The following is an 18,509-nucleotide window of genomic DNA, read 5'->3' as shown; positions in this document are numbered from 1 at the left end:
TGCTTTAGTTTGGTCGTGTTGCTGAGATAAGGCATTTAGGTTGGATCGGAATGGTATGCCTTTATAAACAGGTTAGTTTTTAGTGATTTCCGGAAGTTTAAGTAGTTGTACGTCGTTTTCAAGACTTTAGGTAATGCGTTCCACAGTTGTGTGCTTATGCAGGAAAAACTAAATGCGTAAGTTGATTTGTATTTAAGTCCTTTGCAGCTTGGGTAGTGCAGATTTAGATAAGTTCGTGTAGATTCGGATGTATTTCTAAGTGGTTAGTCGATCAAGTTTGTCATGTAACTCGGGGCTTCTCCGTAGATAATTTTGTGAACCAGGGTGCAGATTTTGAAGGCGATGCGTTCTTTGATTGGGAGCCAGTGTAGTTTTTCACAGAGAGGTTTTCACTTTCAAATCGCGTTCTACAAAATATAAGCCTAGCTGCCGTGTGAGCAGTCTGAAGTTTCTTTAGGGTTTGTTCTTTACATCCCACATAAATTCCATTGCAGTAGTCTAAGTGGCTTAGTACCATTGATTGTATCAGGTTGCGAAATGTTTCCCTCGGGAAGAATTGCCTCACACGTTTGAGTTTCCACATTGAGTGGAACATTTTCTTTGTTGTGGATGCCACTTGGCTCTCTAGTGTTAAGTTACTGTCCAATGTAACACCGAGGATTTTCAGGCTATCTGAGATAGGAAGGGTGTGATCTGGGGTGTTGATACTTGTGGGGATGTCTGTGTTGTGTTGGGATGAGAGGATAAGACAATGTGTTTTTTTCTTTATTGAGTTTTAATTGAAATGCAGTTGCCCATGAATCCATGGTATTCAGGCTGAGCTTGATTTCGTTGGTGATTTCTGTCAGTTTGGTTTTGTAAGGAATGTATATTGTGACATCATCTGCATATATGAAAGGGTTGAGGCCTTGGTTGGATAAGGACTTGGCAAGTGGAGTCATCATCAGGTTGAACAGGATCGGTGATAGTGGTGATCCTTGTGGTACTCCACAGTCTGCTTTCCATGGTGATATGTTTGAATTTGATTTTACTTGGTATGTTCTTGTGGTTAGGAAGCCCTTGATCCAGTTAAGTATGTTTCCACCAATCCCGAACTATCTAGTAATCTTATAAATATATTATGTTTTATCATGTCAAATGCACTAGACATGTCGAATTGGAGGAGAAGGATGTTTTTGCCTGTTGCTATTTCCTGCTTGAATTTGGCTAGAAGAGTGAGTAATACTGTTTCCGTGCTGTGGAGGGGGCGAAAGCCTGACTGTGATTTGTGTAATATGGAGAATTTGTTTATGTAATCTGTGAGTTGTTTGGTTACCATGCTTTCCATCAGTTTGACCACCAGCTGGATAGATGCTACTGGACGGTAATTGGTGATTTTGTTTGTATTTTTCTTGGTATCTTTTGGCATTGGGGTGAGTAGGATGTTGCCATTTTCCTTGGGGAAGAGGCCTTGTTGAAGCATGTAATTTAGATGGGATGTGAGGTCTGCTATGAAGCGGTCAGGGGCGGATTTCATTAGGTAGCTGGGACAAATATCTAGTTTACAGTGGGTGTTGGAAAACCTGCTAATCGCTTGGATAACTGTTTTGACGGTAAGGAGGGTGAAGTGTTGAGTGGATCAGTGTTAAGGAGTGGATTATTAGGAGTAGTTTGAGGGTATTCATTATGGTATGTATTCCCTATGGTTACTATTAAGACCGTGTTTTGATGACTGGACGTGTGATAGGGCTATGATCTTTGGTATGGGAAATGGTGTTCTGGTCTTTTGTGATTATTTGGCTTGCCTTTCAGCTATTGAGATCAGTGTTGGGTCCAGTATTGGGGGGGGGGGGGGGGGGGAGGTTGCTCTTAGTCAGGGAAAGGTATTTGCAAGACAATGTTAGGGTAGTTGGCTGAATTGCTCTTTGGAATGTGGAGAGGGATGAGTGCTGGTGCTTGAGCACTGGGTTTGGGCTTCCACAAGGTCTTTACATTTGCCAAGCTTCTCTTCTTCGTTAGACTCAGGTATTGCAGTGCAAAAGGCTCCTTTCTCAGGCACGTCCATCCCGCTGAAGGTGTTTTCAGATCACTGGCAATTGTTCATTTTTTACTTTGGTTTTTAACTGACAGGGCTTTCAAGCCTTGCTAGTTGTCAATATTTTAAGATGTGGTAGGTACTTTACTCATGGTCTGGTGATCGGACGCGTTGCCCAGGGCGCAGAGACTCCGCAACCCTGGGAGCTGTGTCGATGTTGGAGGTAGGAACCAGGGGGGAGGCAGCAGCCTCAGGCTGTCGCTGTGGACTTTTTCCGGCTCTTTGCCATAAATGAATTGCTAGCCAAGGAGACTTCAGAAAGTTATTTTTTCTCCCTGGAAGTGAGCGTTAAGAAATACATCTACTGTTTTGGTATCTGCTAGATACTTCTGAACTGCACTGGCCATTGTTAGATCAGGATCTATCAAGCCCATCGTCTTGTCTCCAAGTCAGCATGGCTTTTATTATGTTCTTATCCCAACACCATCACATCCAAAACATCCTTTTGGCGGGCACTCCCGCACCTCCTTGGTTGCGCTGGCGGCGGTTTTTGAACCAGTTGCTGACCTGCGTTAGAGAGAGGTCGGTAGTCTGGGCCAAGTGGCACTTCTTGTCCGGTGCCGGGTAGCGGTTGCACTCACGCAGGGCACTGCGGGAGCGCTCCTTGAAGCAGTACACCGTCTCCTCACCATCCCAGGTGGTAGGCGGCAACGGGAACTTCTTGCGGAGCCGGTACTTGTCCATCGCACCCAGCTGATGGCCTGAGCGTGCTCCGCCTCGCGGTACCGGGCACGCAGGAAGAGTTCCTGCAGAAAGCGATGGTGGCGGGGCAGGAAAGATTGGCACTCCAGTAGCCAATACAGCTCGGCAAAGTCCTCATGTTGAAATGCAACAAGCACTCAGGCACGCAGTAGCGGCTCTGCCTCACCCGCTTGTGGTGGGGGCAGCGCGGCCAGGAAGATGGCAAGGCGGGAGACAGCACTAGCCTGCAGCAGCGGACGTCAGCTTCTTTTAGAAGTTAGAGGATACAACTGCTGCTGCTGCCGTATACCTTACACCTCCTTTTCCGCTACGCCGTCCCGATCTGGACCAGGTAGCAGCCAATTTTCACTCTGCTGACCTCCGTGGTCGCTTATGGGTCTTTCGGCTCGCTCTCAGCTGGTTTCGGCCAGGGTCGTCGGAGCTAGCTGCTCCCGTGACCCTCTAGGTTGCGGCCAAGAAATGGTAAGACAGGGATCACTCACACTTCATTGTTAAGTTATGGTGAAATGGGAGTCTTAAACATTTCTCTGATGATAGCACAAAAATATTGGTTATTGGTTTATATAGAGGATACCCTGTATCTGTCATTTTTGGTGCCATTAGATGAACATTTGCCAATATAGCCAAGGCTATAGAGTAACTGCAACTTTCCATAATTATGATTAGATATACACAGGGCCGGTCTAAGCAATGGCAGGGGGCCCTGTGCAGACAAGTTCGGTGGGGCCCCTTGCCCCGCCTAGCCCCTTGTTGACAAGATGTGTTTTCAAATTTTATTTATGAAATTTGAAATAAAGACAAATCAAGCAAAACTTATACAGAAAAACAAATTCAAATAAGGGGGGGGGGGGGGGGGAATGGGACTTGATATACCGCCTTTCTGTGGTTTTTTTGCAACTACATTCAAAACGATTTACATAGTATATACAGGTACTTATTTGTACCTTGGGCAATGGAGGGTTTGCAATCATAGGAAATCTAGTATTAAGCAATGAAAATGAACTGAATAATTTCTGGTTAAGTCCACTACAATCAGGAGTTCTAATTCTCATAACACAGAAGAGAATAAAGGAAAAATATTAACTAAGAAAAGATCCAGGTATGTTGGCAAAATTCCCTCATTCCCCCAAAATTCCGCCAAAATCGTTATACCCACACTAGCCCACTCCTCAAGTCACTTCACTGGCTCCCTGTCCGCTTCCGCATACAGTTCAACCTTCTCTTACTGACCTTTAAATGCATCCATTCTGCAGCCCCCCATTACCTCTCCACTCTCATCTCTCCCTACATTCCTCCCCATGAACTCCGCTCACTGGACAAATCTCTCTTATCGTCCCCCTTCTCCTCCACTGCTAACTCCAGACTTCGTTCCTTTTCCCTCGTGGCACATTATGCCTGGAATAGACTTCCTAAGCCTGTACATCTAGCTCCATCTCTACCTGTTTTCAAATCTATGCTGAAAACCCACCTTTTCACCACTGCTTTTGGCTCCTAGCCACTACTCAATTGCTCTCCCTTGTTCCTTTCTCATCCAGTACTTCCCGTGCCCTTAATTGTCTTGCCTGTCTTTTTAGATTGTAAGCTCTACTGAGCAGGGACTGTCTCTCTGTGTCAGGTGTTCAGCGCTGCGTGCGTCTGGTAGCGCTATACAAATGCTAATAATAATAATATACAGAGGCAACACCAGAGATCCTCTAGTAGCCAAAAAAGATGTAATGTTCACAGGTTCCCCAAAAGACAATTTTCACTAAAGACAAAATCACAACATATTTACAGGTAGCAACATTTTCCCTAAATCGGCTATAGCAAGCCAAAGTGTATCTAAGGAGACCTCAGCAGGTAGGAACTCAAAGAGAAATAACCTTATCTATGAAAAGGCAGCAATGTAAATATTACACCTGATCCTAAAACCCCAAGACACTATTGTCCGTTTCCTTGTCTGTGCTCACCTCGCAGAGGGGTTGCCAGACCTGGTGGCTGCAATGGACTGTCTGTTTACTGTCACCCGTTCCAGACTTCAGCCCAGTTCAGTCCAGATCTTCCGGGCTGCCAGAATTGCTTTCCTTGCTTGTACCTGAACAGCACCCGTAGTTGCCTTGTGATTGCTGCAGCTGAGCTTTAGCAGCTGATGGGCTTTATTAATCACCTAGAAACTTCTGTGTTTGCCTTTGCATCGTCTAAGGTCCCTGGCATGTGGGTGTGCTCTGTGCACTTCTAACTAGTCCAGTTTTATTCTGAGTTCTTGCCTGGTTCTTGTTTGTTTGTTTGTTTGTGTGTAGTTATCTTTGGTTTTATTGTTTAGTTCCTAGTCTTGTTTCTGGTCTGTATTTCCTTGTCTTGTGTCTGTGTTCTTTATTAGTGGCTGCTTGGCAGCTTTTAGTCCTGACTCCCTCCTGTCTGTGTTTCTTAGTGGCTGCCTGGCAGCTTGTAGTCTTGACTCTACTATGTATTTCCTGCTGGTATCCAGTTCCTGCCCAGTCCGGTAAGTCCTGCCGGCCGCCTGCACCCAGGGGCTCAACTCCTGGGGAAGGATGGTCAAGTGCAGGTGAAGCCTTGCTCCAGTCTTGTGTTCCAATCCAAGTGTGCTTGTCCAGTGTGTTCCTGCTTTGCCTATCCCTGTCTGCAGTCCCTGCTTTGTGTATTAGCCCAGTGCTGGTTGGGGTGGTTTTGCCTGCCACTGCCGCTCCTTGGCAGCGGCCCAAGAGCTCACAAACCTAGTTGCTGCTTTGAGACCTGACAAGTATCTAGTAAGAAAACAGAACAAATAGGACTGCTACGAATCTCTACACCGAAACTACATGCTTGCAGAATAACGCTAATTGCTCACATGTGCAAAACACAGACAGATCATCAACAAATATGAAACAAGGAATCGCAGTAAGAGATACAAAGGCAAAAATGTGAACTGGAAAACTCCAGGGGTCAGAATCTGCATATACAGCAATATAAGAGAAACAGAATGGAAATGCAAGATATCAGAGTTGCATATTTCCCAAAGCTGACACTTTCCAACTGATAAATTCAAAATAAACTTTTTTTTCTACCTTTGTAGTCTGAGCATTTTATTTTTCCATTTGATTTGGTTCATGTCCTGCTTTTCCTGGATCTCCTGTCCACGACATTTCTTCTCTCTCCATTGTCATCCATCTTCTCTCTGCATCCCTATCTGTCCTGACCAGCATCTGCCCTCTTAGCATCCCTAGCCACCCTTTTTCCAGCATTGCCCTGTGTCCCTGTCTCTACTCCATGCCAAGTATCTCTTGTCTGTGCCCTGTCAGTCCTGTCTCTCTTCTCTTCCTCCCTTACCCCACGTCTAGCATTTCTCCCTCTCTATCCTCTGCCTCCCTCGTGGTCTGGAATAACTTCTTCTCTCCATCTGTGGGTAGAGTGTCTCTCCTCCTCTATTCCACTCTTCACCACCCGATCTGGCCTCTCATCCCTCCCCCAGTCTGGTTATCTCTCCCTTCTTCTGCTCCCCATCCTGGCAGGTCCAGAACATGTTATTTTATTAGACTACTAATGCAGGCTACCAGCCAAAACACGGTACTGTGCCGAGTCTTATATCCATCTCTCTTGTTCCTTCCTCCCCTACCTCGACAGGTCCAACATATTTCTCTCTTCTCCCCACCTCAAATGAAGCATCTCTCCTTCCCTCCCTCCTGGATCCTCTAAAGTTACTTCACCCCTGGCGCCAGCTTGCCCAGCTGTGATTAAGGCGTGCTGGCACTAGGGTTTCTGGTGCCCCTTGAAACTTATAAATTGGTGCCCACCCTCCACTCGTGCATCTCCCTCCTCAATACCAGCACCTATCCTTCTCCTTCCTTCACCCCAGCCCCTTCAATGCCAACACTTAGTCCTCTCTCCTGCCCCCCCCCCCGATGCTAACACCTACACCTCTTCTCCATGCCTCCCCATGATATGGCACCAACTGAAACCTCTAAATTGGTGCCCACCCTCCACCTGTGCAGCATCTTTCCCCTCAATGCCAACACCTATCCCTCTCCTTGCCCCCCAGCCCCTTCAATGCCAACATTTAGCCATCTCTCCTCAACCCCTTTGATGCTAGCACCTACCACTCTCTTTCCTTGCCCCCCCCCCATGCTATCACCTACCCCTCTCGGTCTCTCCCCTCTCTTCTCTCCTGCTGGCAGTCAAAGGCAGGAGCAGCAATGCAAGACGGCTGCTTTGGCAGCCCTGGAGGCCCTCCCCCAGCCATGTCTCGCTCTCAAGGGGATTCAAGGAGGGCGAGACGCAGCTGAGAGAAGGCCTCCGGGGCTGCTGCGGTAACCTGCCTAAATCACTGCCCCTGCCCTGCCCCGACACACAGGAAGACTTGCCCGCTGGCAGAAGACAAGGAAGACACAGAGAAAGGTGGCAGGGAGGAGGTGGCAGGTGGGGGGTCAAGGAGAGAGAAAGAGACGCTTTACGTGGGAGACAAGGAGGGTAATTTAGGGTGCCCATCCTGCACTGCTGCGGCTGGCGTTAGGGCTTCCCTCTGATGGTCCCATCTTATGTGTTGCAACTTCCTGCTTCTGCACGGGCAGGACCGGTAAAGGGAAGGTCCCAACACTGGCCCCAGTAGTGTGCCTTATTCACAGCCGGCGCCAGGGGAGTTAAGTAACTTGAGGATGCCGGAGGGAAAGACGTTGGATTCAACGTGGGGAGAAAAAATAGGGTCATGCTGAGGCCGCCACCACAGGGCCCCTGGAAGCGCGAGGCCCTGTGTGATCACCCCTGTCACCCATGCCTAAGAACTGGCCCTGGATATATGAAGAGAACTGCTGCAGACTGATTGGACAAAAGAATGAAGCAACTACAGATAACACCCCTGCTGTATATATATAAGTTTCTCCCAATAGGCTCAGGGATGCATCATGATCAGGCATGTTTCTGTATGCCAAAATATAGCCTCTTCCTACACCTTTTTTCTTTGTATTCTTCTTCCCTGTATAATAATGGAGAGAATATTGAGCCTCTGGTGGTAACCTGTGGGTAAAAAATTCCAGATATTCAGCAACAGTATCTGGAAACTACAGGAATGGACAACTTCAGTACTCAAGGGCTGCAACCCAGTCAGGTTTTCAAAATGTCCACAATGAACTTGCATGAGATCTCTTTGCAGTCATTGCCTCCATTGCATGCAAATATATCTCATGCATTTTCATTATGGAAATCCTGAAAACCTCACTGGGTTGCACCCTCAAGGACAGAGGCTCCCACTGAATATCTGGAATTTGGAATCAGTGCTGCGGCTTTACTGATAGCCAAAATATTCAGCTACTATCTGGATAGCCAATCCACATACATGTAGGGCAGCTGTTTTTCTGTTCTACATTTCGGTCCACTGAAAATTGTTGCTACCAGATAAGTGCCAGCTCATCCAACGAGCTGCCTGGCACTACCAGGTGGTGCCAAGATGGTGTGACAAAATATTCAGTGGCACTGTCTAAACAGTACCGCTGAATACTGGGCTCACCAGGACCAGGGTTACCTGAACATGTCCTCTTTTTGAGGGCACAGCGGGGCATCCGAGTGGGTGTTTCCAGTCTGCCTGTTTATCCAGGCAGGTGGGTAGGCTGGCTTGTGGGTGAGTGGGCCTCAGGGTGCCCTCCCCTCATGTACCTTAATGTGCCCTGGTGGTCTAGTGGCCTGTTCGGGGCAGGAAAGAAACGCACTCTTTCTTGCCAGGTGCTGCCACTGACTGCTCGCTGCTGGTGCCACTTCAAAATGGCTGCTGAGACTTCAAGTAGTAGTAGCCTCGCAAGATTTCCGCAGAAGTCTTGCGCGATCACTGCTTGAAGTATCGACTGGCATTTTGAAGTGGCGCCAGCAGCGTGCAGGTCCAGAAGCAGACCCGGGCAGGAAAGAGTGGGGTCCTTTCATGCCCCAAAGAAGCCACTAGACCAACAGTGCACGATAAGGTATAGGAGGGGAGGGGATATGGATGGAGTGATGTGGGTGGAGGGAGGGAGTGAGGAAGCTGTAAAAAAAAAAAAAAAAAAGTAGGTGAAGGGTGACTGGAAAAAAGATTGGGGAGGGGAGATGTACATGGGGGAAGGGAAAAGACAGAAATACATAGAAGGGGATGGAGAGGAGAGGAGCATATGCTGCTCATGGATTGGAGGGAAAAGAAAGGGGGATATGCTCATGAAATGCTTAGAAATGTACATATTTTCATTTTATATTTAGCAGAGCACGGAAGAAAATGCATTTGTTACTTTACTAGTATTTTCACTGTTTGTAGAATATGGCTTTCTTGGGGGGGAGAGGGGATTCAAGGTGTGATGACTGTGCAGCGCAGGGGTGGGGTAGGAGATGGAGTAGGGGGCATGGCAGGACAGGGATGTATTTTATTTTGTGTCCTCTTTTTTGTCACAGCAAATATGGCAGGTCCTACTAACCAGCCCCAATATTTTTAAGGTCCAATGCTCAAAAGTAAATACGGGTGCTAGAGGCCATCGGCACCGTACTAGTGCCCATATTTAACTGTCCAAAATATTCAGAGGGGTCTAGAGCGGGAAACGAGTGCTCCAGGAATCAGCATAAATAGCATGCAAATGTAGTCAAGCTCATGTAAATGAGGTCATTTTATATTCCTCCCCAATACTCAGAAAAGTGCGCCCAAAACAAAACTGTCTTACCACTGCAAAAAACAACGCCAGGTCGGAATAGGCGTTAGAGTGTTGGAAAAGAGGATTTCTCATGCTTATCATGTTTCCTCATGATTCTTTCTACAAAATCTGCTGGTTTTGATTCCTGTTGGAAACGGAAGGAATCTCGTACAAATCGTTAAGTGCTGCCTCTAAATTTAAAGTGGCCATGCTAAAAAAATTAATTAAAAATGCCCAGTGAAAGCACACATTGGCATCCGTTTCCTGCAACTAAATGTAAGTGCCCAAGCTAAAAAAAAAAAAATTAATAACACTCTAAGCCACAGAAAACAGATGCCAATGTGTGCTTCACGTTCGCATTTTACCAGACGCATGCACACTGGATCCAAGATTACCACAGAAGTCTTCTGCACATGCGCTAAGCATAATCCTCTCGCCGAACTCCCTAATGCTCAAAGCTATGAGCGCGCCTTTGAGCATTAAGGCATTGTTCTTCTACACTGTTCCGGCACTATCTTTACAGCGCTATTTGGAACCGCGCTGGAGTTTTGAGCATCGGGGCCTTAATTTGTTGAAAAAATTAATTTCAGCTTAATAATATTAAAATTGAATGAATGCTGTTAAATGACAGAGGTTAACATTGTACTTACCTGAAAAATCCAGTGCACACACACCTCTTTGATGTGACCCTTTCAGAAGCGATAGGCATTTTAGAGTCTGAGTATCCCACATATGAATGGCTGCATCTCTCCCAACCTAAATCAGACAGTCTGCATTATTAGATTGTTAGATATGTATGTTTCATTAGGGCTCAACTTACTAATGGATTTTCTACTTCACCCTAAAGTTTTTTCAGCCACTCTTTAATTTCAAACAAGTGCCTGTGTCAGGGGTCCTAGCATCATAATAACACTGCATAAATAAATTGTTGCAAAGAGCTTCATAAATTTAAATATTAAAAAATGTATATATAAAAAAACATAATTCAAACTTAATCAATACTTTAAAAAGAATAAATAAGAAAAGCATACTTCAAATAAAAGACCTACACCCCAATTTAACTAGTCAGGAACGGCTTCTGGCTGGTTAAATAGCGCTAAGTGCCAAACTGGCTATCTCCCACTGAATATCCAGGCTAACGGCTAGTTGCTAACCGGCTATATCGCACAACACAGTCGGTTAGGTGCGGACGTTGAGTGGTCAACATAGGCCGCTAAATAGCAGGCTCATCTTTGAGCACTAAAATGTTAACCAGTTAGCGCTGAGTATCACACAGCCAGCTAACTTTTTAGTGGCCACAATGAACCCAGATACTCAATGCTGATCGCCAGATATGGCCCGGCATTGAATACCGGGTTTAACGCCCTCGGCAGATATCAAACACACTGCCTGCCTACTATCAGCTATAAAATAATAAATATTTTTCTCTACATTATTGATAGTATAATGAAAACATTTTATACATATATTATACTTGTTTTAGAACTTTTTTTCTTAATGAGATTATGTATGTAGATTTTAGTTTTTCAGTATGTCTTTATATATGATGGGAAAACAGATTACCTTACTTCAATATGATACATCAGCTGCCTCTGACTCAGTTTACCATGATTTGTTGTTGTGTAGACTGAGTGAGATAGTGAAGATAGGTCCTGTTTTTGATTGGCTTAGGGATTTTTTGGTCAATAGAAACTAATGTGTTTGGATTTTTTCCAAAGTTGCCACTCGACTTGTGGAATGCCTCAGGGCTCTCCGAGCTCCCTGGATGGTAAACAAGCATTCCCTTACAATGATGATATTTTTATGTTAGTTTCAGTCTGTGTTAAGTTGGAAGAGAGCAGAGGAGAGGATGTGTTCACATCAAGCTCCTACAATCCGGTACAAATAGTTATTCCCCCTCTTACTAAGGCTAGGTGGGAATCTACACGGAGATCGGCTTTTTTCTATTTGTCACCCTCCCTTTGGAATAGCCTTCCAAAGGAGATCAGATTAGAGAAATCTTATCTCCATTACCGAAAACTTTTGAAAACCTTTCTCTTTATAAGCTACGTAGAACAGAACTTAGCATAATGAGATAAGGTCAAAAAGAAAAAGAAAAATGGGGTAGCTTAACTGTATATTAGATTTTTAATTTGTATTGATTTATTATGTAGTTTATCCTGGTTGCTGTGCTTTCCTGTCATGAATGGAATTCCTATATTTGTTTATTTGTATACACTAATTTTTTTTTTTATATATATGTAAACCGTTCTGTTTTGCAGTTGCAATAAGACACGGTATATAAATCAACATAAATAAAAAATAAAAAATAAATAATACTCTATTTGCTTATTCACTGCTCAAAGTTTACTTACTTTCCTCAATCTACATCAGGGAACATTCCTGAGTGTTATTTTTACTTTGAGTTTCCTTTCTTCAATTAGTTAATTTCATTTGCTTTGTTTGGATAAATACAACTTTTTGTCTCCCTGCATTTTTCATGCAAGTGGAGGAGTGACCTAGTGGTTAGAGCACCAGTCTTGACATCCAGAAGTAGCTGGTTCAAATCCCGCTGCTGCTCCTTGTGATCTTGGGCAAATCACTTAACCCTCCAATGCCTCAGGTACAAAATTAAATTGTGAGCCCTCCAGGGACAGAGAAATGCCTGGTGTACCTGAATGTAACTCACCTTGAGCTACTACTAAAAAAGGTGTGAGCAAAATCCAAATAAATAATAAAGTACACTCTCTCTTTACTTGTGAAATAAACAAACTACAACTGAAAAACCTCCAGAGATCTGCATCAAAGGACACCAGGATCAGAAACTGCTAACTGAAACCACCACTACAACTTGTGAGTTAAAGTTCATATCTATAACTTATATTCTCTCTAAATCTCTGACATCTTGCTGAAGCTTCCACAGCTTTAAAACTTCCAAATAATTTCACAGGAGTGAAACACACCTGATGCATGTCTCTAATGAACAGAAGAGCCTGTTAAATACTAGATACTGGACTTTAAAAACCAAATTACCTTGCTTCAAGTTTTAAAGTACAAAATATAATTAGAATTAGCTGACTCACTTCATATCTCATTCCAAATAAGAAATCTTTATTGAATTAACAACAAAGCTCAGCTTCCTAGGAACATGATACTTCAAAGGGTCTCAGACCCTGAGCAAGCACTGTCTACATAGTTAACACTCCATTGTTAACTACTCCCAAAGACAAACCATCTTTATCTGTACTCTGAAACACAAGTCTACATGCAGTGAATTCCTAACCAAGAAAAATTACTACTACTACTTGACATTTCTAAAGCGCTACTAGGGTTACGCAGCGCTGTACAATTTAACATAGAAGGACAGTCCCTGCTCAAAGGAGCTTACAATCTAAAGGACAAATGTACAGTCAGTCAAATAGGGGCAGTCTAGATTTCCTGAAAGGTATAAAGGTATATATCTGATTTAAATGAGACTGTTTAAGTGAATTTAGAAAAAGAATTAAACAGTAAATTGACTCAACATTCTGTAATGAATAAAGATAACCAAGGGTAATTATCAAGACCCAAGTTTTCTGGAGATTTAAAAACAGTACTGTACTACCACTTCCCCTGGCTACATTCCAAAGCGTGCTTAAGGTCAATGACTCCTCTTTATCTTACAAATACCTGAACTGCTTAGATCACCACCTCCTCCCCCTTCCCTCCATTGCCTGCAGTAATTCCAATCCTGTAACTTGAATAAGAGAATTATCTGGATTTGTAATCATGAGAGTTACACCATGTCCTAAACTATCCCTTCAAAGCTACAGGACTCACTATGGAAGAACAGCAGCCTGATAGAAGAACCCAAGGAGTGCTTAAAGTCAGTTCTCTCCATTGTCTTACAGATACCTACCTATCCTGCTCAGCTCTGTACTTATAACCATACCTCAAACAGCAAACAAAGGAAATTAACAACTTAATAACAAGAGAGCTACACTATGACCTGTCACCTGATCTAAACTTCCCCTACTGCTGCACAACAGACTATGGAAGAACAGCAGCTTAAATGAGAAACCCTACCAAATTATAGCGAGTATTAGACTCATTTTGAAGTCTGAAACATCGGTACATCTACACCTCCCCACCATATGAGTACTTGAGACACCATGACCTCTCCTCATCATCGGTGGCATCTGCCTTCAAAGAAGTCTCCATTCTGAAGTCTTTAACAGCGCACATTTAGGTCTGATAAAGAGTGCCAAACCTGATTGACAAACTAGCTCCAAAAGCTATCACTATGAAGTGGCTCATATGGACTTGCTTAGCCCTTTTGAGCACATCAGGCGGCAACCTACCAAATAACCTACCTAATCCTATCCCCATACTCTATAACCCATCTAGAAAACCTTCCACTAAGAAACACCCTAATTGTAACGTCAGACAATGCCAATATATACTGTCAGAACACTTCAGTGGTTACAGACCAAAACAAAATGGCTAACATTCGACAGCCTAAAAACCTTGCTGCCTTTTGCAATTATCCAAATGATTCTCCCCTTTGGAACATAAGTCAACTCACTCATGTCCCCAACATTTATATCAATGCCAGGTCTGTAGGGAACAAGGCTCTCCTACTCAGGTATTTGCTAGAATCTTCAGATCTGGGCTTTCTCTTTATCTCAGAAGCATGGCTCTCAGAAGTTTACAGTCCGATACTGCCCCACATCTATCCATCCAGTTATAGTAGTCTTCATTCTCCAAGACAGGTTAAAAAAAGGAGGTGGACTTGCTCTTATCTTTAAATCTTTAAGAGTATTTTCTTCATGTCTTTAGTTAGTTCTGGGGTTTTCCCTGAACTGGAATACATGCTGTGCAAATTCTGAGATGATTCAAAAGAGGCAAATCAAATTACCCTACTCCTCATTGACCATCCTCTGGGAGCTTGGTCCAAGGCAGAACCTCTACTTGAAGAAATTACGTCCTCTGCCATGTCACAATTTTCAAGGATCAGTTTCCTGGGAGACAAACCTACACTTAGAAAATAATGCAGAAACTGATGTCCACAACTTCAAATCATTCCCGAAGGACTGCGAGTTAACTACAATCTCCGACAGTGCAACTTATGAAAAGGCATATGTTAGACTTCATAACTTCCTATCCTAATATCTTGATTAGTTCATTCAAATGGAAGCCAATACCATGGTCTCACCACTTCCAACTGGATTTCACCATTGATATCTGTATGTCAAGCTTAACCAGACACAAGTTATCCAAACTCATCTCCACCAGAGGTAAAACAAGAATAATTTCTGGTCTGAGCTAACAGATTCCCTCACTACCGCATCTCCTACATATGGTTCGATCAAATCCCACTGGGAAACCATACTAGACAAAATTTCTCCATTTACCACTAAAAAGGTCAAGACATCCAGAAATTCGCCATGATTTACAGAGGAACTATCCATCCTGAGAAAGGAATGTTGACGCCTTGAAAAGCAATGGAGAAAGAACATAGATACCACTGATAAATCCAAATGGAAGTCAGCCTTCCAATGCTACAAAAATAAGGTAGCGAACTCAAAATGCCAATACTATAGCAGCCTGATAGGTCAAGATGATCTTGACAACAAAAAATTTTTCTCCTTAGTTAAAACATTAGCTTTCACTAATAAGAATGAACATTCACAGAAAATATGTCCAACCACCCAAGACCTAGCTGAGCATTTTGCCAACAAGATCCTCCAAAATAGGTTCAAACTATCTATAGCTGCACCAACATAGGAAAATAGCCCAATCCGTAGCTCAGCCTTAATCGCTGGAGATCCTACAACCCAAGGACTCAAAACTGACCAAAACTGGGAATCTAACAGTTGAGGATGTAAGATCAATGCTGTTGAAATGCTTCCAAGCCAACTGCTCCCTGGATTAATGCTCAAAACACCTACTCAAATCCATCCCTATGGAAGCAGTAAACTGGTTACTCAATAATCTCGAGCTGTTAAAAATTGGCTCTCTTCCTCCTGATATGGGCAAAATTGTTCTCACTCCACCACTGAAGGGATCTGAGCTAGACATAACCACTTGCAAATTACCGTCTAGTGGCAAGCATACCCCCTGTTTTTACTAAAGTATTAGAAACCTACATTAGAAAACATCTCTCTTTATATCTGGAAACATTCTCTAATTTACACTGGTCACAATTTGGCTTCAGATCATCACATTTCCGTACTAACATAAGTTAAACAACACCTATGCAAAGGTGACCAAGTAATTCTTCTCAAATTCAATATATCAGAACTTCGATGCGGTTGATCATACATTGATACTCGAACGCCTGGATCAGATAGGAATAACAGAGACTTTGTTCAATAGTTCAGCAAATTCCTTTCAAACCAAAGCTATTCTGTCAAGCAAAACAACCAACTTTCCAACTTCTGATCTTGGTCCCGCAGGGATCTCCCCTCTCACCTATCCTGTTCAATCTCTATATGTCATCCCTTGCCTCAATACACCTGAGATTTCATGAACAACTATTATCCTATGTGGTTAACATCCTGCTTCTCTTACCAGTGACAGCATCAAACATACATCCAACTCAGTCTGTAGTGAACGGTAAGTCTGCTGTTAGCACCTGGGCCCTGACCAATAAACTGAAATAGAATGCACAAAAAAAAAAAAGGTTCTGTGGTTCCAAAATCAGGAAGTTGAGGTCCCATCATCAATATCTTTGCCCAATGGTCAAATCTTTACAGTCGAACATGAAACCAAAGCACTAGGGGTTTTACTTGATTTTTCACTCACCTTCTCTTCCCATATTAACCAGCTATGGAAGAAAACACTATTAAAAATGAGATAGCTACATCTAAAGTCAGATCATTCTTCAACCAAAAAGCCTTCGTACTACTAGTCCAAATGATGGTTCTACCTCAATTGGATTACTGTAATGTTCTATTTCTGGTTTTAAGTGTCAATATCAGAAAAAATGGCAAATCATACAGAACACAGCTGCTAGACTTATATACAGATTGAACAGATATACTAGTATTTCAACTCATCTAAATGAATGGCACTGGATTCCCATAGCAGAAAGACTCAGGTTTAGTTTTGCAAATCCTACAGGGCTTCACTTCTGAACTGCTGACTAAGACAGTTTCGCTATGTCTGGTCCAGTCTAACAGAATGAAACAACAACTCGAAATCAGAAGATTTTCAGCTCTCTATTTCCTGTTCTTGGAGTCAAAATATGGAACTCTCTACCTATTTCAATCAGAACAGAAAACAGCTACCTCAATTTCAGGAAGAGGCTAAAAACCTTTCTCTTCCCGAAGACTCCTTCATAACAATCCATCATAACTTCTACTTCCTAGTATCATCCATTATCCTTTCCTTAATGGTTTTAGCCTCATTCATTACACCAATGGTCTCTAATGTTTCTCATACCTCACACTAACACTATTTGCTTTTGTGTCACCTAGAATGTAAACCGCACTGAACCCTGGAAAGGGGATATTAGCGGTATACAAGACTTGAATTGAATTGAAGATACTTTTAAGAAAATTTTTAACTGTATGAATAAAATTCAGTGTGGGCAAATAACAACTTGCTTAAGTTAAATGCCAACAAGACCAAAGTTCTTTGGTTTCTGAATCCATCTATCTCCATTCCTTCTATGATTACACTAACTACAGGTAAATCGTTGCAAGTAGATGATAAATCTAAGGTTCTTGGCATCCTCTTGGACTCTTCACTCACGTTTGAACCTCACATTGCTATCTACAGGAAAAAAAACTACTTATTGACTAAGAAAATTATGTTTAATACGATTATATTTTCATGAACATCATTTTGCCCTCTTGGTCCAAATGTTGCGTCTATCCCATTTGCATTATAGTAATTCTCTGTATATGGGATTAAGTTCTACACTTTTAAGAAAATTGCAATTGATACAAAACACAGCAGCTTGATCGATTTTTCATATTAAGAAATGTGATAGTATCTCTGGTTATTTTCGCAGGCTTCACTAGCTTCTTTTGAAATCTACTGTTGCTTTTAAAATATCCTGTATGGTTTTTCCAAATACTGCATGCAGATTCATCTGATTTATTGATCCAACTCTTATCGCAATCATTTTTCTCTTCATTTCTGGTACACAAAACATTCCTATTAAGATATCCTACTATTAAAGGATTACAATATAAGCAACAACTTAATACCATGCTCTCTTTTCAAGCTACAATGGAACCCTGATATAACGTGATGATTGGGATCTATAAAATATTTGCATTAAATGCAGAGTCGCATTATAACCTTCAGCCAGGTAGACAGATTTCACCAGAAGTTATTTCACACCAGCACTGGGAGCAACCTTCAACCACAGAGTTCACCCAAAGTTGTTTTCATACCAGCACTGGAAGTGGTTTTCAGCCACATATACAGAGCTCACGCAAAGTTTTATTTTGCACTGGGTATTGAGAAAGGCCTTCAGTCACATAGGCAGAGCTCACTCAAAGTTGTTTTCACACCAGAACTCACAGTGGCCTTCAGCCGTGTAGACAGAGCTCACCCGAAGTTGTTTTTGCACTGGGGATGGGCCCACCACCCTGGTGTAGCTAGATACTGGATGGAGTGTTTATCATGCAGGCATGGAAGGTGGCCACATCTCAGCATAGCTAGACATTGCTGACAGAGGAGCTGTATGTAAAAAAAAAGGAGGAGCCAAGACATGATCATGTTACATGCGGATTCGTGTTATTGTGGGGCATGTTATATCAGGGCTCCACTGTATTTCTATTTAATTTTATTTATTTAAAAAATTTATACACTGTTTAACTCTAAGCAATTTACAGCAAAACATTCACAATAAAATACAAATAAAACAACATAAAATACAAAATCAAATAAATCTTAATACAACATTATCTGCACTATTTATACTTCAAAAACTTATCAGACAGGAAAAGCCTGGAGAAAAAGGTATGTTTTCAGATCTTTCTTAAACTATCTTAAAGATGTACAAAATCTCAACAGACCTGGGAGAGAATTCCACAGTAATGGACCTGCCACAGAAAATGTACGTTTTATTGTTTCTGCATAGTGAATACATCTCAAATCTGATAATTGTGCCTTCTTATCGTTACATGCTACCAGGGATCTTGCTG

General features: G+C 42.7%; 1 protein-coding gene across 1 annotated transcript in view; it reads right to left on the bottom strand.

Moving 5' to 3' along the window:
- EML6 (EMAP like 6) overlaps positions 1-18,509 on the bottom strand; it is a 744,128-nt gene that overhangs the window by 425,751 nt on the left and 299,868 nt on the right. Inside the window, 1 exon segment of the mRNA XM_030195849.1 lies at positions 10,038-10,143. Within this exon segment, the coding sequence (XP_030051709.1) occupies positions 10,038-10,143 (106 nt within the window).

The sequence above is a fragment of the Microcaecilia unicolor genome, chromosome 3 (assembly GCF_901765095.1).
Source record: "Microcaecilia unicolor chromosome 3, aMicUni1.1, whole genome shotgun sequence".
Classification (NCBI taxonomy): domain Eukaryota; kingdom Metazoa; phylum Chordata; class Amphibia; order Gymnophiona; family Siphonopidae; genus Microcaecilia; species Microcaecilia unicolor.
This window is presented reverse-complemented; position numbering and strand designations above follow the sequence as displayed.